The following is a 24,856-nucleotide window of genomic DNA, read 5'->3' as shown; positions in this document are numbered from 1 at the left end:
CTTATCTGAGACTCCTGTGCTCTGTTCAGTATCTAGTTATTCATCTCAGCTGATAAAGCCCAAAGCACCTTCCTTTTTTTAGAATTTAATCTACTCAAACTCCAGCTGCTGCTGTTGTCTTGATTTCCAGTTACTTCAACTTGATGATTGAATTTCCCTTTGTTGTTTGCTTCTGAACTGCTGAAGGGGAAATCCCAGAACTATTTTTTTTAAAAAAGGTGTTCTTTTAGTTCAATTTGTATCTAACCAGCAGACTTACTACCAGATTGAAATGTCATTACTATCACTTATCTTTGGGCCTACCTAGCATATTCGGTTTCTCTTTGATCAGCACATCTTGAGGCCTGGAGAGCAGGGAATGCAGAACTGGCATTGGTTGAAAGAGTTACTGGGGGTGCACAGGTGAGAAATTCACGAGACAAGGCACTTTAGGCTTGTGGTTCTTGCAAGGTGGTACTGGGTTTCTCTACAGGGTTCTCTTCCTCAGAGGAGGTCTGGTCTGGGTTAGGGGAGAGGGATTGTGACAATGCCTATGCCATGTACATGGGGTCTATGGCTGTCCTAAGTAGACAAATTAATTCAGGAGTTTCCCTAAGGTATTAAATTAGGAGACTTTTATCCATCCCTATCCTTGCCCAGGAGGCCTCACTCATGGATAGGATGGAACTGCTATTAATTTAAATTTAAATGAACACATTCCTTTTCCTTAAAATAAATCTTAAAAAATAAGGCATGAACTGTCAAAAATCTGAAGACCTCCCCCACATATACTGTTACTCAAGGAAAAATGGACCATTGTTCCATTTTTTCAAAAAATAAAATAAAATCAATAGTGCAGGACAAGAACCCAACTTAAATTTTTGAAGTATATATATTTTTTCTCTGTAGAAGTGACAGTTGCCTAGCAATAAGCATTTCAGCCATGATATTCATAATGCAGCAAAAGTGCTTTCTCTGTTGGAATGCAATTGTCAATTTTAATGCTGAATATTATTTGATTGGTGCTTTTTAATTTAAAAAGTGAATTTTGCATTAATACATAGAATCAGAGAATTAAAGAATTGTAGAGTTGGAAGGAGACTCTGAGGATCATCTAGTCCAAACCCCTGCAATGCAGGAATCTTAACTAAAGCACCTATGACAGATGGCTATTCAACCTCCAAGGAAGGAGAGTCCATCACCACCTGAGGGAGTTTATTCCTCTGTCGAACACCTCTTACTGTCAGAAAGTTCTTCCTGATGTTCAGTCGGAATCTCCTTTCTTTCAACTTACACCCATTGGTTCAAGTCCTACTCTCCGGAGCAGGAGAAAACAAGCTCACTCCATCTACCGAGTGACAGCCCTTTAGATATTTGAAGATAGCTATCATATCTCCTCTTAGTCTTCTTTTCTGTAGACTGAACATACCCAACTCCCTCAACTGTTCCTCATAAGGCTTTATTTCCAGATGCTTGATCATCTTGGTCACTCTGCTTGCACATGTTCCAGCTTGTCAATATCCTTCTTAAATTGTGGTGCCCAGAACTGGACACAGTATTCCAGATGTGGTCTGACCAGGGCAGAATAAAGCGGTACTATTACTTCCCTTGATCTGGACACTATAATTCTGTTGATGCAGCCTATAATAGCATCGGCTTTTTTTGCTGTTGATGCTTGTGGTTTGCTAAGACCCCTAAAGCCTCTTCACATGTACTACTGGCAAGCCAGGTGTCCCCAATCTTATATTCGTGCATCTGGTTCTTCCTGCCTAAGTGCAGAACCTGACATTTGTCCCTTCTGAAATTCATTTTGCTAGTTTGGGCCCAGTTCTCCAATCTGTTAAGGTCATTTTGAATTCTGATTATGTCTTCTGCACCATTAGCTACTCTTCCCAGTTTGGTGTCATCTGCAAATTTGATAAGCATCCTGTCAACTCTTTTGTCCAGGTCGTTTAAAAAGACGTTGAAGTGAGGTCTTCCTGTGCTTATGATGCTGGGTCTGGGAAGGAGGTGATAAGAGTAGCCTTGCTGTCTTGCTGTCACTGGGATCAAGGTGGTTAGAGCAGACTTCCTCAACCTCGCCCCTCCAGATGTTTTTGACCTGCAACTCCCATGATCCCTAGCTAGCAGGACCAGTGGTCAGGGATGATGGGAATTGTAATCTCAAAACATCTGGAGGGCCGAGGTTGAGGAAGCCTGGTTTAGAGTGTGCCAGTATGATTTTCTTCTTCCTCTTCCTTCTTTCATGGTCTTATGGATTGGAGCCACCAGTAGGGCTATAGAGACCCTAGTATTGTCCTTATATGCTACTTCCCCATCTTTTCTGGAATGCAGCCATACTCCTCAATTAGTGCCACAACTGAGTTACTTGTAGCATATTCCTCCTGGAAGCATTTGATTGTATTCAGTGTGGTTTGTAGACTTTAGATACTGCAAAGTCTGCTTCCATTTATGTTCTTGGCAGAATATATCTGAGCGAAACAAAGGAAGATCTATCATCATTTGGACACAGTTATGTTCGTACTTCAAAGTTATAGCATGTCAGTGCACAGGGAACATGCATTTTATCACAGACTTCTAAAAATCAATATTTTTGACATAGTTATCATTCTGTGAAGATCTGGGCACAGTAGTAAGCCCATCACCTTTATAGTGCATTACAGGAAGCTTATTATGGGGGTGGGAGGCAGAGCTGTAGACAGAACTCAAGTTACCTGGACAAAACCAACTTCTGGTATAATTTCCCTACCTTTAAATGTCATATTTATCCGGACAAAACAATATTCTCCTTTGTATCTGACAAACATTACTGGGGAACTTAAATATAGGAGGAGGAGAAATTATTTGTCAGCAAAGTTAACTTGTGCATTTGTACATTCTGATCCACTTTCTTCTCTTCAGATCTGTGACTGTTCAATCCTTTGAGATATTCAAGCTCAAAAATTCATTGTGTAATTTCTGTGTCGTTGTTTTTTTGTGTTGCAGTTATATATGGCGTAGCAATAGGCTTCTTCTCTTCAATACTCATATAGTGTAACTTGTGAGGTAGTTGTGTACCCAACTGCAGATTTAGTTACTTTGCTTTTGGGGGCATTTATTAACCCACTGTTCAGCCCACAGAGCTTCCCAAAGCAGCTTGAAATGCAGCATAAAGTCAATGAAAACAATATGAACCTAATGTGATGTCTCCCATACAACCCCCATCATCCCTAACTATTGGCCATGCTGGCTGAGGCTGATGGGAATTGTAGTCCAAAGTCTTTGGGAACTGCATTGGGAAAGGCTGAAATGAACAGATACTGACAAATTTAAAGCTGAGCAAGAGGCAAAACAGCATTAAAGCCAAGGCCCAGAAATCCTGGAACTCATTAAAAAGATTTTCACCTGTTGCTGAAAACGAAACAAAATCTATACCATGCAAATATCCCTGAGAAGAAAGTCCAAAAGAGGTTGGACCTGCCATCGCCACCCACATCACCTCTTATGGCAGAGTAATAGAAAATTATAATACCTAGAACATTCTTGCACGATTAAGTGGTCCACACAGTACCTGGGTTTGACTGATTCCCAAGTTATTTAGGGCTTTTAAAGTTAAACGAGCTCTGTGAGCCATGCTAAAAAAATGGACTTGAAACTAGGGATATACATGAGATGTGGTCAAATCCCAAGCTCAACTAGGGGTTGACTCGGAGTAATTTTGGGCTTGTCTGAGATGAAGCAGGATCTGCACAAGGTAGCTCAGTGCTTTGCTGGCCTTTGATGATCTCTCTCTATATATATATATTAAAAAATTGCAAACATCTACTAAAAGTAGTAGGTCTTATTTATTGTAAGGAATAGTGCTAAGATGGGGTGCTGAGGGAAGGGAGATCAAACATCCAAGTGGGAGAAGGCCAGAGATTGGTGCATACTGGCTTATACTTGGAACCAGTGTAATTATTTCAGAATTGATGTACCATAGTTGTGGTCCCACGTAGTAATCTTGCCACTATACTTTGACGCAACCATGGTTTCCAAACAGACTGGCCTCTCCAACAAAGTGGGGAGATCACACAAATAAAGACTTCATATTCCTGGATATGCCTTGAGTGTTTGGTTCACATTAGTTTCATGGTATAAAGAGGTGAGGCACCTGATGGCTTTTCCAGTAGGTATTATGGGACCAGGTATATTTCTCTGTTCACAGAATAATCCCCAATTAGGTTTTATTCATTGAAAAGCATTCAGTTTTAATAACATCAGCACAGGAAGTGGATTCAGATGGTCATAATACATAAGACTGCTATCATATAGTTTCCTGCCTAACTTGTTCACTTGCCTTAAGATGACCTTTCCTTTAGCCTCAAAATGCTTGTTAGTTGTCAGGGAAAATAAAATTCTCATGTTATGTTACCTTCTTCTGAGCGGACTTTTTCAACCCGACTCGTGCATATTTAAAGCAAGCAAACAGAAGCATAGCCAGTCTTCTTCCTGCTGTGAGATTATATTAATATTTCACACTATGATTGTTTTCTATATCTGAGGGGGTTTTCGTACTTCTTGTGCTATCAAATTCAACACCCCACCACCACTTTAAAATGCTTTATTAGTTTGGAAAGTGCATACAAAATATATTTAGCCAGTAACCAAACATAAAAATAGACACATGTATCCCTTCTGCACACAATTATTGGTTCTTTTAAACTGGCTTACTGAATAAAGCAAAAGGGGTGGGGGAAGTCTTCTGAATGCACATTTTAGAGGAAGGACAAAATGGGAAAGCAACAGCAGAGGATGCATTTTGAATTGGATTAGTTGGTGATTAAGTTGCTCTTATTGTAATTATTAAACACACACTTTAGGCAGAACCATGACATTCCCTCTCTCCCCCACCCCAAAATTTACTGGGCCATGTGGATCGTAAAAATGCACTGAGGGGTTTCATCACTTTTTTTCAGCAGGTAACCCTTTAAAGGTTGGCGCCACAGGTGGTGCTGTGGGTTAAACCACAGAGCTTAGGACTTGCCGATCAGAAGGTTGGTGGTTCGAATCCCCGCAATGGGGTGAGCTCCCGTTGCTCGGTCCCTCCTCCTGCCAACCTAGCAGTTCAAAAGCACGTCAAAGTGCAAGTAGATAAATAGGCACCGCTCCGGTGGGAAGGTAAACGGTGTTTCCGTGCGCTGCTTTGGTTCGCCAGAAACGGCTTAGTCATGCTGCCCACATGACCTGGAAGCTGTACGCCAGCTCCCTCGGCCACTAAAGCGAGATGAGCTCCGCAACCCCAGAGTCGGCCACGACTGGACCTAATGGTCAGGGGTCCCTTTACCTTTACCTTAACCCTTTAAAACGTTTCATGTGACTATTTCATGCTGGCAGCTGTGCACTCCTGGCAGTTTCTGTTTTCATGTTTTCCCCTCTTTTAAAACTTTTTGCTGTGCCTGGGGTGGCAAAAGTTGAATTTTGTGGCTGCTGGTGGTGGCGGTGCTCCAAACTGCTGACTGCCATTATTCTTCCCCAGAAGGCCCTTGAATAAAGATATAACAATGTTCTGAGGAGGATTTGTAGAGCAAAATGCAGGTTCGTGAACTTCGGAATGCTTGAAAGATGGTTTTAAAAGATTCCAGAAAGCATAGGCACTGCCCGACTCTCAATAGGACTGGGGGGGGGGGCTTTCCAAGAAATTCACTCGACAAATCTTTCCAACACTTTTGGGTGCTCCTTTAGGCACCCAAAAACCATTTCTAGCAGAAACTAGAAACACTGAACTTTTGGCAGACCTCTAGTTTGGAGTAGGGCACAATCAAGTACAGTGCTGCCATATTTAAGGGTTGCTATTCTATAGCAAGTCCAGGTGAAACATGTTCTTGTTAAAGAATGCCCAAATAATTGTACTGGGCAAAGCATCACAACTGTACAATTGATCTGGTATTGACCCAAAGCCACAGAATTCTACAGAGAAACTGGAATTGACACTGTGTACTACGGACAGCTGGGAGTAGTGTCTGCCTCATGCAGATAGGAAAGTGCAAGGAGGTTGGAGAACGATTAGGAATTTAAATAGAAGTAACTTTTGATGGTGATGGTCATGTAGGGTTGTGTGTTTTTTTTTAAGCAGAAGTACATTCAAGCATATTGTATAGATTTTGTATAGTGCATTTGAAACCTATTGACATTTGACTGACTCCCCACCACCCCATCTTCTTCACAGGCCCATCTCGTAGCAGCTTTTGAAAAGAGCTTAGGAAATATGACGGGCCGGCTGCAAAGCCTAACAATGACAGCTGAACAAAAGGTATGTTAGAAACAGCAGATGCTTTAATGTGGAAAACCGTTCTTGGTTTATATTAAAGTTTGTATTGAAGGCTGAATGAAAGGACAGCTGTAAGAATAAACAGGCAGGTGCATCAATATTTTTTTTTATGACTATCGATGCTTCGTGAAAACGCAATAAGAATAACGTTGCACACCATCAGATTTAGCCAAGCTATATCAGAGGGCAGTGTGATGATAAAATCTTTCATTTCCAGATTTTAATTAAAACATTTGTGACTCTGAATTTAATCTGTATTGAAAGATTAAGCAACAAAAGGTGGTCATAAACCAAGTGGAGTGCTTGTTCCAGTCTGCCAGCATTGTCAAAACGCTAAATATTAGAAAGAAGAGATATTACAAAGATAGGAAAACGAGCCAATAGCAAGTGTTATCTTGGAGCAGCTGGGGCTGGATTTGGTTTTGACTTTGCTTGTTTTGCAATACTTTTAAGTCAGGGTTGGGAAACTGGATCTGGCTGATGGACCAAGTCCTCATCTCCATAGGCCCTCCTGTCTGTCAATCATTTGCTGTCACAATGAAATCCGATGATCCATTTTAGCCCATGAGGTTTGAAAACAAACTATGAGGGCAAAAATAAATAAATGTGTGGACAGTGCTTTCCTAATGCTGATTATGATTTCATACCATTTGGACAGAAACATCAAAGCTACAGGTTGCAGAAAAGAATTGGCAGGATCCTCCATTGAAAAGTGCAGATGGATGAATGAATGCTGCTCAAATTGATGGTTTAATGATGGGTAGAATGTTTATGTATATGAGATTATATTTCCCCCCCTTAATTTATGATTTTAATGATGTATTTATTTAGTCCTGGGACCATTTATTGAGGAGCAGGTTATTAATACTGTAGACAAAATAACTGGAAAATGAAATGAAAGCAAAATAACTTTTCCTTGCACACCTCTTGTTTCCAATTAAGACATGTGTGAGGATCAAGTTCATTAGCTTCTCTTGTGCTGTGATTACGTACTCAGTTTGGCTGCTCCTGTAGGGATAGGCTATTTCAGGCTTGTAGGATCTATTTTGTCTGCTAGTAGATCCCTAGAGTCCGTCAGGTAGGACCAGCTGGGGAGAAAAGTGGCTGGGGAAGAAGCCAGGTGCAAAGCAGTAGCTTAGTAGTAATACCAAGATGGTGGTGGTAATACCAGTTACTTCCTATAAATTGTACATTGAGATAACCCATGTATATGCAAGTGCAGATCTACACCAAAGTTACTACAGACCAGGGATCTACCACAAATCCACCTTCTGCCTAAGGACACACAAGTGAACCACTGTAATAATAATAATTTCTCAAAAGGAATTTCTTCCAGTTTGATCTTTTCATCTTCTATAAAGCTTCAGGCTTCCTTTCTCAAAGAGATTATAGCACTGGCACTGACTTCAATAAGCTTTCCCAGACATTTGAGCATATAAGCTTTTCTTTTTCTTCTTCCATGTTGCTGCTAAGGTCAAATTCCTTCAGTAGCTTTAATCCTCAATATATAAAATGAGAACTAGAAACAGAAATGTTAAATGCAGTTTAAATTAAAACTGTGCATTACACTTGTTAAAACCATCCCCTACCAAGTGAAAAGATGAGCTACATTGCTTCATTTCATAAGAAATCAAATACATTTTAATAGATGTTTGTATTTTTTTCTTCAAAATTCTTGGTATGCAGTATTTTATAGAGATAAATAGCTTCTAACCTGATGGTTCTGACATACTGTATTAGCTGAGTTGAAAAGCATACATGATGCCTAATTTTCACCTGAATTTAACCCAAATTACAATGCAAAAAGTGCATTTTGACCCCACTGGGAGATGGAAACCATAGTTACTCTGATACTTTTGTGACTTTTTCTACTGTTCCCAAAGGAATCGGAACTTATAGAACTACGAGAAACCATTGAAATGCTGAAAGCCCAGAATTCAGCTGCGCAGGCTGCTATTCAAGGAGCTTTGAATGGCCCAGACCACACTCATAAAGGTATGGATTGCTGCTGTTTTTTCACTGGGAATTCATTTTTGTCCCAAAGAAGTGCTAAGCTACTGGCTTTCTGTTGTTCAGAAGAATAGCCTCTCTCTCAAGTTTTGATCTAGTTGTGTTTGTGGTGTTTCCACTAGTGCTGTGTGCCAAATCCTGTCCTCCAGTTTCTCGAAACATTTCTTCCTTTGCAAAGCAATATTCAAATTTTCTCCCTCTTTCCCAGAGTACTTTAGAATTCATTCTTTGGTTGGTGCAGGGTTGAGCTTACTCTATTGCTGCAAGGTGGCCATGGGTGGTGTGTGTTTGTTTTCTTTCCATTCAACTTCTATCCAGCACTCTGAAGTCTGCCTGGTTGCCTGCCCTTGCTAATCTGAAAAGACCTCAGGAGAGTCCAGTAAGCTTTAACTGAAGCATGGTAGCCTGAGAGTCTGGCTACCAAGTACTTAAGATTGGTACACCTATCTCTTTAATAATAAAAAATACTGCACTTAAAAGGAATGAACAGCTATCAGACGCAAAGTAGGCAGCCTCCCCACCTTCCCATACTTACAGGAAAGCCCAGCTGCTGAGGATGTCATGGGGTTTTCAGGAAACCTGGGCACCCAGGAAGGCTGCAGAGTGCAGATCACTGGAGAGACGATTGGTACAGTGAAATAAAGGACACTCACAGCAGCCCCCCTTGGCCACCTTGAAAGTAAGGTAAGCTCAAATAAATAAATAAATCCCACTGTTGAAAACTGCACGGAAAATTCCCTTCCCCTTTTACAGTTTTCTTATGCATTTTCTTTTGTTATTGATTGACGGAGAATGGCTGAAAAAATGTAGGATAAATTTTCAGTCACAACAATACAAACACAACACGTAGGCTAATAGTTATTAGAGAATTATTAGAAAATTTTCAGGACAGAACTAGTTTCCGCAGCTGGAAAACTTCCATGTGTCATTTATACACCACAGAATTATCTGACTTCTCTTGAGGAATTAGTCACTGGCTAAGGCTTGATGACCCCTTTAATGCTCTTCTGCATGTGCACCTTGTTCATAGCAGTGTGAAAAAGTTCCAGCTAAAATAAATAACAGAATCCCTCCCTAAAAAAGGTCAACAACTCTGGGATAAGGGGGAGGGGGCGCCAGAGGGATCTTTGCACCACGGTGCTGGATATGCTTAAGACGGCCCTGCCCACTATCTAGTTGTCCAGGGTACTTGCTTCTTCCCATGCTGGTTGTTTCCACTCCACACGAAGGACACTGGCTAGGGAGATGGTGGAGACCAAATAGGTGGCCTTCTGCACTGAGAATGAGTGTCCCACCAGAAAAAAGATTTTCCATAGTCACTTCTACAAGTAACAGTTTATTTGCGTTTCCCTTTGGAATCCTATTCAGCTTCCACCAGAGCACTCAGTTTTAGTGGAATTTGGCATTCCACGACATTGTTAAACTCTAGAAAAGGGGGGGTGTCTCTTGGGAATTAAGGCACTTCCATATTTGTTTTTTATTATTATTATATTATAGATCTGCGAATAAGGCGGCAACATTCCTCTGAAAGTGTTTCCAGCATCAACAGTGGCACCAGCCATTCAAGCATGGGCAGTGGTAATGATGCTGATTCAAAGAAAAAGAAAAAGAAAAACTGGGTAAGTGTTCTAGAGATTTAAATGTATTGAATAGACTTTTATATGGCTTACTTCTTCATAGATAACGCAACGGCGCATACAAATAACCCTTATAGTGGTGCCCTTCTGTATAATTAGCTGTTGATAATGCTGTGGCTAGATAAATATGGATTTGTTTGCACCTAGTGAGGTATGAGCATTGGCAAACAAAATATATTCAGATCGATGTGTAAGCATGTGAAAGCTTAGATAGATAGATAGATAGATAGATATAGATAGATAGATATAGTTTTCTCACTCATTCTATAAAATAGGTCAACTGTCTGGAATGCTTTAGAAAGAAAGCCAATGGAAATGTTTTAAAGATGGATAAATATAAAGTATTTCATTTGAGAAGAACATACACCTATCACAAGGGCTTCAGATTTTAGTGAAATAATGGAGAATTTACTTTTGTTGTTTAAAATATGTTTATTACGCAGGTAATATTTTAAAAATACTGATTCCAACTTCATTCCCTTGATTTGTAATTGCACACTCTTTCATGTTTCTGCAAGGTGAACTCTAGAGGAAGTGAGGTGAATATAAATCCCTGGAAAATTTGGCATGCATCTCAAAGAACTCTATCTTGGCATGATTGCTATTCATTTTGGCAGTAGGCTTTTGTACCCTTCTAAAACAAATTATTCTTTATGTCTCCTTAGTTTTTTCTCTATTCATTTTACCTCCAACTTTGAAATCTAGAAAGGGGGAGTGTCGCCAAAATCCATTTCTTTCTTATTAGAACTCATAAAGTAGAATGAATATAAATTATGGTAACTCAATCAGTACTTACACTCCCTGCTCTTGAACTAATATTCATAGAACAAAGTGATTATGTGCTCCAATGTTTAGTAGAAGAAACATTTGGGTAATCAAAGCAACTATTTGGGTAATCAAAGCAACTATTTCCCCCTCTGTATTAATAACGTGTGTTCGTAAGATGCTTTTGACAACTCGAAAATAACTGCAAAGTGCTCATTGCATCCATAACGTTTGCCATCTCTACTCCTGAAATAAATGGCTCTTTGGCTATTCTGTCCCTTTCAATAATGGATAAAAAAACTTCTAGAGAAAAAAAAAGCAGTGCTTATGCATATGAACTTGCTTCTTTAAAACAGAACTGCAGCAAATACCTCCTCTTTCCCCAACCCTTTCAGCTTCTTGTCAGCAAAAAGGCAAGCATCATATAACAGCTTAAAATATGCTTATTTCTGATCCATGCTACTGTAGAAATAATAGGGTCAAACTTCTAAAGGAAAAAAAAACAATTTTGTATAAATGATGCACAAAATCACATTGATTGGAATGTCTTCTGAAAGTCAATAATTTTTAAACAATGTGGCTATTTAAGACCAGTCACCTTAATGGGAATGTCAGAGGAATGGGATTTCCACAGGAGGTGTAGGGTTTTAAATGAGCATCTGTTTAGCTGTACCACTTGATCCTGTACCTTTTCCATAGCGTTCAGTGTTTGCGCTGTGCTCACTTGATTTTAAAAAAAGCACTCTATTGTGTTCTTAAAGATACTGTGTTGCACATGTTAATACCCTGCTTAATCTATACACTTAACCACAGGCAGTGGCTAGATTAGCATCTGCAAACTAACTTTTCAACGAAACGTAAAGTGAACCAAATGACCAGAGATAATCCAAATAAATCTTAATTTTCTTTCTTCTTTCCTAGCTAAGAAGTTCGTTCAAACAGGCCTTTGGGAAGAAGAAGTCCACAAAGCCTCCTTCCTCACATTCTGATATAGAAGAAGTCACAGATTCATCTCTTCCATCCTCACCCAAGTTACCCCACAGTTCCGGAGATTGTGGGTCTACATCAATAAAGCCATCCCAATCGGCATCCGCGTATGTTTTCCCTCTTTCTTAGAGAATAGCCATTTGTTAAAGAAGCAATCTTCGATATAGTGATTGGTATTTCAGAAATACTGCCTCTGAACTTTCAGTTCTGTACTTCCAGTAATTGTTGTCTCTCAACCACTCTCTCGGTTAAGACCTTAATTTGCTGTTTAGAAAATTATCCCTTGGAAAATGTTACTTATCATCCTGTGCATAGCTGTATTCAAACTGCACAGAGAGGAACTCTTGCTTCCATTGCTTTTCCACTTCATGTTACCTTGAAAAAAGCATTGATCTTGCATTCTTTTCCTTTCCATGTTTTCTTGGTGAGGGGAGACATACCTGGCTCATGGCTGTTCCCTGCTGTTCTCCTTTCCTGCCCCCAAGGCACCTCTGCTATACACACACACACACAAACAATGTTAGCTAAAAGACTGTTGAATGCATCTTTGTAAGTTTTTGTGACAGAGCCCGTTTCATCCAATGCATAAAGTGTCCTTGGATGTTATACATACATACAAACAAATAAATTGTATATATGAACACAAACAAACATTAAAAGAGGAGAGGTCAAGGGCACAACAATTCAAGAGAAGATGTGTCACATTACTGTACAAAATACACGAGGAAACAAGCTCAAGGCAGCAGGGTAGAAGATGAAATCAGAGAGCATGTCTTCCAGTCCAAACAGTTAATGAACTAGCAAAACAAGAAAACTCGTGTCAAAAAATACTTAAGCACTTCCTGTAGTGAGCCAGCTAATTCTTTATCAAGTTTTATTGTTACCACCACAGAATGCACATGCCTATTCTTGTTAGATGCTTGTAATTCCAATTAGCTAAGGTTTTGATAGTCAAGTTACATCCTAAAGGCACAGCCAATAGTGCTTTCTGCTTGCAGGGTGTTCTATGGCTTGGCCAGTCAAAATATAATATATTCTCAAAAATATTATTGCATCTAAACATCTGCTTTCCTAAATGATGTGTCTGGTTTTGCCTCTTAGTCCTCAAGTTAAGCATTTTAAAATGAGACTGAAGCAGACTGGTGCGCACTGTCAGTCTTTTTATTTGCGGTCTGCCTATGCATTTGACTTGATAGTACTTGGGATAAATGAAATCTATGTAAGCTTTGGCATATTTTGCTTCTTTGATTTATCATTCCATTCACACCTTCCACACACAAAAAAATCATTGTATTTTCATTCTGCTGTGTAGTGTGCTCCTTTTGTTTTTGGTTTTTTTAGTTTGTTTCTTCCTTGGACCTGATCTCATTTTCTAAACCATTTCCTTTACTTTCTGTCACTTGCATCTGTCTGTCTATTGCGTGTATATGCAGGTCATCCCAAATCTGGGCTCCAAAGAAAAGGCAAAACGGTCACGTGATCTACAAACATAGATCCCGGTAAACTGGCATGTGGGACTTGGAATTACATGTCTAAGAACTAGACTGAAGTGGCCCATTTGCCCTATCAATAGGCATTTGTAGTCATTCCATGAAAAACATAAAACATTATAGCACTATCATACTGGATGTACACTAACATGTAATAATGTATGAGTGGGTGGCGGGCCTGTAGCCCACATCAGTTCCAGCATGGCTAGAGGTCACGAATGATTGTCTGGTGGAGGGCCAAAGGATGCACATCCTTGATATCTAATATGTGGTACTGAAAAATTTGAGCAGTGTAGATAGATATGGTTCTAGCTTAGCACAGCTGTCACCCAAAGGACATGTTTCTATATGTTCATCTATGAAAAAAATGGCATATTTAAAAACTGAATTATCTTAATATGTCTCTCACATGGTTTCAGAAAAGGGGGCATGATCAAGATTCACATTTTGCAACATGCATTTTTTTTTTCATTTGCTTGTGGAAAACTCTGCAATGTATGGAAGAGAATAAGGAGCTGAGCTATTGGATTGTGATTATATTCTCTTTCATAGCAAAAGAAAATAGCATCAAGGCAGAGTAGAGTAGAGAACGGCACTTTAAAAAAATGTATCAATCTGTCTCCACAAATAAGCTGTTTTGCCTTTGCAGTTAGTCAGGAAAAAATATTTATATTGATAATATCATCTGTTCTGCACCTTAGTACATATTTCTCTCAAATGTGGAAATTGTAAGGGAATGTGACACTGCAGTTGACTATACAGCCATGTGGAAACCATTGCTCCTGCAATGATCTGGGACAAGCAATGAGCATCCCTGGTTTCTCTCTTTGCTGATGGAGAGCCCGCATGATGGGACTGTTCCATATGATGAGTTCCCTCTTTGTGGCTTTCACTATGTGAAATCATTGCCAAAGAGAAGCATTTCTCAGTAGTCTTCACAAGACTGTTTCCTATGTTCCAGCAGCTTCCCTTAGGGGAAGTGATTACCTTAGGGGAAGTGATTGCATTTTTGAAATACTGATCATAGATCAAATTCCATAGCATTTGTTACACCAGCCATCACCTTAAATATAATAATATAGGGCTAGCCAATATGGTGCTGTCCAAATGTTGTTACTATAATAACTCCCATCATTCCTTATCTTTAGCCCTGTTGCCTGGGGCTAATATGGAAGCACAGCAGCATCTGGAGGGTGCCATGTTTGCCACCCTTGCCATAATATATCAGTAGAAATGGTTCCCATATTCAGCTAGAAGTCAGGAGTTGAGTAGTCAAGTAACAGCTAGCAGATGTGGAATAATCAAGACAATAACAATGTGTGGGTAAAGCAGCCCTATACTTTTGCATTATACTTTACAGAGAACATTGCAAAGCTAAACTAACTTCATTTCAGCTCCAATACTTTAATTTTAATCTGCTATTTTGGAAGATAGTTAACAATTGCATTGCTTTCATGAAACGTTAAATAAAGCTGCTACTGTTTTGGCAAATAAAAAACAGCCCTTTTCAACTTTGGGAGGAGTGAAATAACCATGCATAATAATTACACCTTGTACAAAAAGAAAATGTTAGAACTACTTAGGAAAGCTATAAAGGCAAGCTTATAATTTTATCTGGACATTTTTTCCCCTTTTCATGTTTTTAAATTGAACCCATTCATGTAGTTTTGATGAAATTCTCCGTCCTGCTCCTAGAGAGCTACCAGCTCTCCGTCCTGTTCTTTGATACAGAATAATAGCACGATGCCTTCAGAAGCGAGCGTTCCTTTAATCTTCTGCCTCTCTACCTTTTCCAATTCTTTTTAGGATCTGCGAATGCACAGAGGCAGAGGCTGAAATAATTCTGCAGCTGAAAAATGAGCTCAGGGAAAAAGAGCTCAAGTTAACAGACATCCGTCTTGAGGCCCTCAGCTCAGCACACCATCTTGACCAGATTCGGGAAGCCATGAACCGCATGCAGGTCGGCATTACTCACAAAAGCCATTTCCTCAAATCCCTGCTGCAGTCATCATGGGCTGAACAGAGGCATGGAATGGGATCAATAGAAATAATGTAGCTGAGATTTTAGTGGGATTGAAAAATAATGTAATAAGTAACCGAATTAGACCGGTAGATTTATGCCTCTCTCTAAAAGGGCTTAGTGTCCCTGTCTCAGTTATTGGCAGTGATCCCCTATAATTGTCTTTTCCACTGCAAAATGCCAGTAAGCGATAACCTACTCAGAAAAGAATCTGAGAGGCTTCTGTACCTTTAGAAGAGTGTTTGCTGCTTCAGTAAGAATTACATCAAATTTTCAGGGCAGCTGAAGCTCTTCATTTGCCTCTTAATTCCTTGGTCCTACCATTTCCCATTTTGCTATTTTACTTTGTAACATTTTTTTCTAGTGGTCAAGCTTCCAAGCTCGTAAAGAGAGTCACAAAGTCTAGGACATGGGTAGGCAAACTAAGGCCTGGGGACGGTCCAGGAATCAGCATGTTTTTACATGAGTAGAATGTGTCCTTTTATTTAAAATGCTTCTCTGGCTCATTTGTTGGGCATAGGAATTCGTTCATCCCCCCCCCCAAAAAAAATATAATCCGCCCCCCCGTAAGATCTGAGGGACAGTGGACCGGCCTCCTGCTGAAAAATTTTGCTGACCCCTGGTCTAGGAGATGCAGATGGTCATCCTCTACAGGGGTTGATAAAATGAACTAGCTGCTACACTGTTTTCCCAACATTTTCCCCTGTGAAGTCATGCAAGGAAATTAAGACCCAATTCCTGATAGAGATATATTTCTTTGAACTCAGCAGAGCTTGTAAGTAATTGTATGTATGCACCCAGTCCCTGAGTATTAAAATCAAATAGGCAGCTTTGTTTTACTTGAAGATGTTGTTTCCTATTAATGTTATGCTTCTGAAAAAGAAACTTCAATCTTCTCTTTATTACTTCACCTATAATGCAATTTAAGGGATGCGGGTGGTGCTGTGGGCTAAACCACAGAGCCTAGGACTTGCCGATCAGTAGGTCGGCGGTTTGAATTCCTGCAACGGGGTGAGCTCCCGTTGCTTGGTCCCTGCTCCTGCCAACCTAGCAGTTCAAACCTAGCAGTTTCCGTGCGCTGCTCTGGTTCGCCAGAACTGGCTTAGTCATGGCCACATGACCCAGAAGCTGTATGCTGGCTCCCTCGGCCAATAAAGCAGATGAGCGCTGCAACCCCAGAGTCGGCCACGACTGGACCTTTACCTTTACCTTTATCATGCAATTCAGAGTGTTTGCTGTGATTGCAGCAATATGGTTAAAGTGTCAAATTAAAGCACCCTGTACAAAGTTTTGCTGAAAAATTAGTGTAACTCAGGAGTGGATAATTGGATGCCTTCAAGACTACAGTTCCCATCAGCCCAAACAGCTTGGCCAGGAATGATGGGAGATGTAGTTTAGCAACATCTGGAAGGCTATAGATTGTCTTTTCATTGGGATAAATCAGCAGTGACCAAAGGACAAACCAGTTGATTGGTGAGCTAAGCTGTTGTGATGCTACAGAACTGTAGGTTTCTGGTTGTGTTTTTAAAGGAGTACGTGCAAGTTGTAAAAATGGTCACGTGAAACACATTAGGAGCCTCAACGGGAGGAAAGGACACAATGCTGATTAGAATGCTAACGCCTAAGAGGAGGGTCAGACTGATCCATTTGTAACTTACAGCACAGGTGACAGGAAGGGCTTGATAGCAGTAAAACAAGCAAGAGACTAATATGGCTTGTAAACAGAAACCAGAAGCAGCAACTACTATGGCTTGAAGACAGAGGTCAATTATATTTTACACATACCAAGTTTATATTTGTTAATATTATTATTAGGTGTGGTTTGCATGCCGCATCTTCTGCTTTCCACATCGTGAAACTGCCTCCTGAGTACTTGGATTATTTTGGGGTGGTAGATTTCCCCCATAATATTTGGAACGGTTGCATTGTGTTTGTAAAGGACACACTGTTTCAAGGTGTCGTTTGTCCAGCCAAGCAGACAAGGGGTGCCAAAATGTCTGAGTGAATTGGAGGCAAGCTAGATATGACTTTGCATAGTGCCTTTGCATTTAATGTGCAGGTTTTAAAAATGCAAATAACCTCAATTTGGTGTGGGTGGGTGTTTTAATACTGGACTAGAGTAGGCAGGAATGGGGAATTTAACTCTTTCCTCCTCTGTTGCTGTTGTCTTCTCTTTTGCATTAAGAAAACATCCCCCATGGTCACCAGTGGTTTTCTTTATTGTGTTGCATATTTAATTGTGTTTTGTTTTGCTTTGTTTTATTCTGTGAGCCACTTTGAGAGGGCTGTGGCTTGAAAGGTGGATTAAAAATCCACATATAATAAAACTGGGGCGTTTTAACTGTTCACCATGGCCTGATTCTTTATCTTAAACATTTTTCCAACCTGCCACTATAATGTAAGGACACTTTTAGTGTTTGGCTTGCAACCCCAACAGAACTGAGCAGTTCTTTTCAAAACAAAAAGACAGCAAGCTATGGGTCATATAATAAGCAATGGCATATAAACCAGGAAGGTGAAACAGAGGTGTTCTGGGCCTTCACAAACAGCAGCAAAGATTCTAATACTAGGCGAAGCAAAACCGTCAGAAACTGTTTCAGCAACTTCCTTTAAAATGCTGCCAAGGGACACATGGTATGTTTTTCAAAGCTACATCAACAATAAGATAATGCAGTGTTGCTATAGAACAGGGTTGAGTTTTAATAACTTTGGAGGGGAGTGATCACTTAGGAATCTAGGAAGTTGCCTAGCACACAGGCTATGTTTATTTGTGTATGTGTGTGTGTGTATAATCTCAAACACACAGGCACACAGCACCCTTCCTAAACTGATCAATATACATTAGCTGGGGGTGGGGTTATCATCTAGTGCCGTGTCCACTTTCTTCTCTGCTGCTGCCATCAAAATTGATAGAGTCATTTTTTAAAAAAATAATTTTTATTAACTGACCAATCAAATCAAATCAAATCACATCACATAAATTCCGAATTACCTTGTGTGGGTCGGAGAGATGTTATTGTCAGCCATCTTCCGATGCGCCCCTAGTGGCCCCTCCAAAACTGAGAGAGTCTTGGAGGACCACTAAACTGGACCTTACTTTATGGATTTCTTCCATTTCCCAAAAACTATTGCAAGGAGTTGTGCAATTTTGTAGCAAATTTAACAGTCACCATAGCAATCTGGTGCTTGGCAGTGCTGCAATTCTCCAACTGCTTAATTAGCTCCTTGCTTAATTGACCCTTTAATTTTGCTTAGCTGTCATTTTTAGCCCTCCACATCCTATTTTTACTTCCTCTTAACTTTGAAAATGTTGATGCAGGGTTTCTGTAAAAGGCTAGAGCATCAGCATACAGCTTAATCGGAAATTTGGACTTGTTTTTAGTTGGTCTGAGGAATTCACAACTACCTGTGTTTCTGAAATATACTCGGAGTCGAGAGTGGATTTCATGCTCTTTATTCAGCTCATAGTGGTGAGAAGGAATGAAAGTTCCCCCAAAATATCTGCTTTATATACATTATTTACACAATGGGCTGCACGTGATTGGCTAATTCCGGGATTCTCCTGTAGGCCAATCAGGTTGTGGATTCACTTCCACCTGGAGCTGGATTGGGTGGCTCCTGTGGACCAATCATACTGCTGCATTGTTCTAGGACCAATCAGATTGCTGCATTCTGAATCCTATTGTTCTAGAACCAATCAGACTGCTGCATTTTGGATCCTATTCAACTCAGTACATAACAGTTTCCATGCTATTGTTGTACATTTGGTAATCACTCAACACTGCATAAGATTTAACTAGGAATGTGACATGCCTTTGGCATCTTGGCTCTTTTATTACTGACTGTGAAACATCCCCAATCACAAGAACAGCCAAATGTATACAGCAATTCTCCTCTTTAAAGATGTTTTCCATGCCCGGACAATGGATCTGGCCCTCCTGTTCCCTGCCATGTGATTAACGGCATGAGTGAATGCCTGAAAAACGCTTATTTGTGTTTTGATCCAGAGATACTTGTCCATTACTGTACAGTGGTACCTTGGGTTAAGAACTTAATTCGTTCCGGAGGTCCATTCTTAACCTGAAACTGTTCTTAACCTGAGCTAACGGGGCCTCCCGCTGCCACCACGCGATTTCTGTTCTCATCCTGAGGTAAAGTTCTTAACCTGAGGTACTATTTCTGGGTTAGCAGAGTCTGTAACCTGTAGTGTCTGTAACCTGAGGTGTCTGTAACCCAAGGTACCACTGTATCGTGAAATTGCCCATGTAGTAGTAGGAATAGAATTCTAAAACATATACCATAGAGATCTAGAAATGGTTAATTTCAATGTTCCAGTGTGTGTGTGGTGGCAAAATATGATATGTCATGATTTTAAATGAGCATGTATGAATCAACACTTATCTCCCAGCGTGCAGAAAGCTGACGAAGCATTTGTCTGCAATATGTTGAACTTGATTTTGTGCATTGTAGCACTATTCTGGCCAGCCATGCTACATTGCTGATGCTGGTCTTGCATTTACTGCAGTATTAATAGACTCTGACAGCCAGGAGACCTTTGGAATATGGGTACAGTGCAAATGTGAAGTACATGTGCATATGTGTTCATTTAAACTGCCACCTAGATGCAGCCTAACTTGAGTTTTCGGGATCTGATTTCATCTTGTCTATTTGCCATGGAATTAGAGAGAGAAAATTTTATAGTGCATGCAACAGTTTTGTGGCATGTTCCAAAGATGAGAACAACTTAAAAGTTCCAGTGGATGTACTATACCATAGAAAACGCTGCATTGCCAATAAGTAGTTTTCTAGCTAACAAATTATGCATATGCATAATGCACCCAGCGGTATTAAATGCCCTGTTCCTCACCTTAAAATGTTGATTTCTTGTGTTTTAAATGCTAGAATGAGATTGAGATATTGAAAGCAGAAAATGATCGCTTGAAGGCAGAGACTGGAAACACTGCAAAGCCAGGCCGGCCATGCTCAGAGTCCTCAAGCAGCACATCTTCCTCCTCTTCACGACAATCTTTAGGTCTCTCTCTGAATAACTTGAACATCACTGATTCAGTGACATCAGGTAAATACATGTTGTTATTGTTTTAATTTGCCCTACCAGATCAGTTCAAGTGCCCTACCAGATCATTTTGCTTGCATGTGCACATGCAGTTCTTGTAGAGAAATCTAGTTAATCCTAAATTTTGAAAGCTGATCAATATTTATCTGTTTGTTTTATTAAATTTTATTAAATTCATCTCAGGGTGGTTGACAACATAAAGATACAAAATAAAAAGACAAAATGCATGATAAGAACAAGAACAAAACACAAACCCATAAACCCCCTCTCCCACACTACCAGTGTGCTGGGCTAATATGGTAACGCCCAGGTGGGAGATAATGAGTTCTGGGAGACAGTGTCATCTGCTCCTGGAGAGAGCTTGAGAATATTCTCTACCACTTGTTTGTAAAACCACCTTGGTTGCCTTGGCAGAAAGGTGGTATTTAAATGCAGTAAAAAAAAAAAAAAATGGTGCCTAGGAAAAGGATGTGCAGTGCACTTAGTATACATATTTACATTTGCCAATATTTGTAATTGTGTTTTGGTGTTTTATTGTTCAGTTCTGCAAATGTTAAAATAAAGGCTTGTCACCTTCACTAGCCCTGTAGGTTCTTCTACCACTAGTTGTTTTCTGCCATGTCTGAGACTTTAAAGGGCGGCAGCAGAGCAGGGTTGACTCCAAGGCTTCAGAATCTTTGGCAGGTGACCTTGGATTCAACCCCCAAAATAGTCTCTTATTTAAAGTCGCAGGTGATGCATTGGAGTTTCATACTTGCAGGAAAACCCTAGATTCAGCAAATGGAATGGAACAGGCATCATCTGTTTTTATATCTTAAAAAGTATAGATGTTCTGAAGTATAAAAAGCAACCCTCTGGCCCTTGTAGAACCCAGGATACAAGGCATTTGTTTTGTGAGAAACTTACCTGCTCCCACCTCTGCCTGATTTTAGCAATGACTCAGCAGCTCAAACCAATAAGACAGAGAGAAGTCTAAAGTGTAAGCTTTTTATTTTGGTCTTTCCTTTTGGAGAAGTGATTGCTGCCCCACAGAAAATAATTCTGATATACAAGATTTTAGTGTAACCCCGATAGGGCAGTAGTGTATCAATCACGAAACATTATGCATTGCTTTTGCCAAATGATTAAAGGAGAAGTGGCAGTTGGAATATATATCGGGCTTATATTTTTTTTAAGTACACTTTAGAATTACAAATAAAATCAAATGGGTCTCTTTTGCTAAGCTAAGTAAATTTTAAAAGGGCATTTTTATTTGTTTCTTGCTTGTTAGATATTTTACTTGAAGATGTTACAGATGGAACTCTCCATAAAGAAGGCCAGAATGTTAAAATTATAGTCACAATAAACAAGGGCTATGGTCGATCCAAGGTACTTTGACTTCCAGGTTTTATTGCTGTGTTCATCATCATAATTGTCCTTATGTTTCTGCTGTTACAAAGGCTGTACTACCCAGTAGTATATTCAATTAAGAGTTCAACGGGGAACATTGACCACAGCCTTTTTAATCTATCGCACCTTGTACCTATATTTGTTTCATCCTGGCAGTGCCTCTAATTGATGATAAACAGCAAAGTGCTCTGTTGCCTTTCATAGAAGTTCGGGTCTATATATGTCACAGCATGCTTTTGTTAGATAGGAAACATAATTACCTACCTATCCTTAAAGCTACTTCTGAATGAAGAGGCCTATTGTGGGCTATATGTTAGTAGTCCCCACAAATTTGCCACAGAAGGTTTCCCATTTCAACCTTAGATCTTGCATTAGATGAAATAAAAGGTTGGCACATCACTGAACTAATTTCCAGAAATATCTGCATGCACAGCTGTATATCTTAATTAATATCTTAATTAGTATTAGGTTTGCATCAGTTTTTGTTGTGATAACTGTGGCATATCTCAAAGGAGGATAATGTCTTCTTCTGTGGGAAAAATATTCAGTAAGTCTTACAAAATAATACTTTAATTGTGTAAGTTCTTCCGCATCTCTCCCCTGAATGCCTCTTCTCTTTACAGGAGCAAAAACTGCAGGCATATTTGATAGGATCCATTGGAGTCAGTGGTAAAACAAAATGGGATGTATTAGATGGTGTAATCAGACGGCTCTTTAAGGTAGGACTTTTTTGAGTCAGTTCAGAAGGATGAGCCTAGGCTAGGTTTTGTAATGTTTGCCTGGTGTTAAATTTTCTTATTACTCGCAGCTTTGCCAAAACAAATAGATCAGGGGCAGGTAAAGGAGGGCTTTTGTATGCAGTGAATTGGTTCTTTTAGGAAGGTAGAGGCTCCTTTTTTACTTCCCACCATGAAGGAAACAGAATGTCAATAGTGGGGTAGGGAAGCTGAAAATAATGCTAATATGTTTCACATCTGGCAACCAATGTGCCCCTTTGGTTTCAGATAGTACATGGCTGGACGAGTCTAAAAAGCCTGGGACACAAATTTTCACGGCCTTCTAGCAGCTATAGTGGTTCATTTACCAAGTAAATTACTGGAAGTGTATACTTGATTCTGACCAAACTAAGCCTACTCATGTTTGCTCTACAACCCCACTCCAACCCATTCAATACAGGTCACCTTGGGCCCTCACATTTTGTAGTGTTTATGGTCAGCCAGCTGACTGAAGTAGCACTTTTAGTCTAACTCCACAGCAGGGCTGTAACTAGGGAGTGGTGAGGTGGGCCCCCACCAGGGGTGCAGGCGATGGGGGCAGCGCAAAATATGTCGATAAATATTGATTATTGCCTCATAAGAAATGGTTTTTAATAGAGGATGAATTGAATGGGTGGAAGGAGGCGGTTGGAGGAGAGGCGTAAAGAAGAGCTAATTTGTCCATGGCTAGGGGGCGAAATCTGGATGGTTCTGCCAGGGCGCAAGATCACCTTGCTACGGCTCTGCTCCCCTGTTCCCCAGGCCAGGAAGGCTGGAGCTTGGGTAGGAGCAGATGCTTCAGCAATGGAGCAACTCAGATTGGGAGCTTATATAGAAGCTGGCTGTGTCACACCCATTCCTGGCTCTCATGTCAGGCTTGATCTGAGCAGCTGTTCCTTTTCACACAGCCTCATGTGCAGCTAGCCAGCCACTCTATTGGTGGCTCTAAACTTTCTGCCTGGATCTCCATCTCCTCTGTTTGTGTTGCCCTGGAGAAGATGGAAAGGACTGTCTGGAGCCAACCAGAAACAAATGCAGCTGCTGTGAAGACCCCATTTCTGGGCCAGGGATATCCTTATCTGATGACTCCTCAGAGTCATTGGCAGTGTGAAGATCTGCTGCCAAATTAATTGTTCTGCTATACAGCCAGTGTAAAATTTGAATTTGTCACTCCTTAGACCAGAAATATTGATTAGTTTTACAACATCCAAGTTTGTAAGAACCATTTTACACATAGGGTGTTTTCTGCTTAGGATGGGCTATTCCCTCTGTGCCTTGATGCTATCAGAATTGTGATATACATATATATTGAGGTCAATGTACACAGAAACAAAATGTGTGCCTTTAAATGGAATGTGAGTATCTACACGTCAGTATGGGAGAAACTATAGTGTAGCAATTGAACCTGTGTTCTTTAAGATGTCATAAAATTCTTTTTCGGGGTATGTCTGCACTACATACATATTCAAAATTTTCTTCATCCATTGAAGCTTATTGTTCATAAAATGGCTAGCACCATTTTATCTTAAATTTTGATGATCTCAGAAAACCAGTTGCTAAGCTGGAATGTATGTTTGGATGAGCATCAGCATGCAAACCACACATTCTCTTGGATGCAAGATAGGCAATGTGCCAACTTGTATACTTAATGTGCAGCCAAATACCCAGTTCAGTTCAGTTCAGCTCTTCTCTTGTTTAAAGTATTGTTAAGTCCCTTCTTTAATCTGATTCCCTTTTATTCATTGCTTCATGAGTATTTCATATATTTTATGTTATGGTAAATGTCAAAATGTCTGAAGATTGTATGAGCCCCAGTGGGAAATATAAAAAAAATGCTTTCTGACATTTACACCTAAAGCATAGTGAGTGTTCTTTATCTGTAAATGATGGAAATGAGTGTGACATTTAAACAAGTGGGTGCATTTAATTCTTCTATCCTTGTGTCACATATAATGGCTGCTGCATATGTGTTTTGTCTTTTCTCATTTCAGGAATATGTTTTCCGAGTGGATCCAGCTACCAGCCTTGGTTTAGGTTCAGACTGTATTGCTAGTTATTGTATAGGTGATGTCATTCGATCCCAAAGCCAAGAAGTGCCTGAATTGCTACCTTGTGGGTATCTGGTTGGAGATAATAATATAATCACTGTGAACCTTAAAGGTAAAATTATGCTATATTTTATTCCCTTACTCTGCATGTGTTTTCCTCCTTGAAGCTTCTTTTTAGCACAGTATAATTCCTTTATCTTACAAACACATACCGTATTTTTTGCACCATAACACTCACTTTTTTCCTCCTAGAAAGTAAGGGGAAATGTCTGTGTGTGTTATGGAGGAAATGCCTACGGGTGGCATGCCTACGGATTTTCCTCCTCTAAAAACTACGTGCGTGTTATGGTCGGGTGCGTGTTATAGAGCGAAAAATACGGTACATGCTCTTGGGTAGCATCCCAGTTGTGTTA

At 40.0% G+C, this 24,856-nt stretch overlaps 1 protein-coding gene across 11 annotated transcripts in view; it reads left to right on the top strand.

Moving 5' to 3' along the window:
- Positions 1–24,856, top strand: part of NAV3 (neuron navigator 3) — a 430,222-nt gene that overhangs the window by 388,680 nt on the left and 16,686 nt on the right. For 6 of the 11 annotated variants that reach the window (XM_080971313.1, XM_080971308.1, XM_080971315.1 and 3 more), the window contains 11 exons: positions 6,167–6,250; positions 8,152–8,263; positions 9,776–9,897; positions 10,434–10,454; positions 11,602–11,774; positions 13,101–13,166; positions 14,964–15,117; positions 20,080–20,254; positions 21,522–21,619; positions 22,264–22,359; positions 24,387–24,555. In XM_080971313.1, coding sequence (XP_080827439.1) covers positions 6,167–6,250; positions 8,152–8,263; positions 9,776–9,897; positions 10,434–10,454; positions 11,602–11,774; positions 13,101–13,166; positions 14,964–15,117; positions 20,080–20,254; positions 21,522–21,619; positions 22,264–22,359; positions 24,387–24,555 — 1,270 coding nt within the window. The remainder of the gene's footprint in view (positions 1–6,166; positions 6,251–8,151; positions 8,264–9,775; positions 9,898–10,433; positions 10,455–11,601; positions 11,775–13,100; positions 13,167–14,963; positions 15,118–20,079; positions 20,255–21,521; positions 21,620–22,263; positions 22,360–24,386; positions 24,556–24,856) is intronic. The other 5 variants (XM_080971314.1, XM_080971310.1, XM_080971309.1 and 2 more) reach the window with 3 other exon arrangements.

The sequence above is a fragment of the Podarcis pityusensis genome (genome assembly GCF_964106645.2).
Source record: "Podarcis pityusensis genome assembly, chromosome: 10".
Classification (NCBI taxonomy): Eukaryota; Metazoa; Chordata; class Lepidosauria; order Squamata; family Lacertidae; genus Podarcis; species Podarcis pityusensis.
This window is presented reverse-complemented; position numbering and strand designations above follow the sequence as displayed.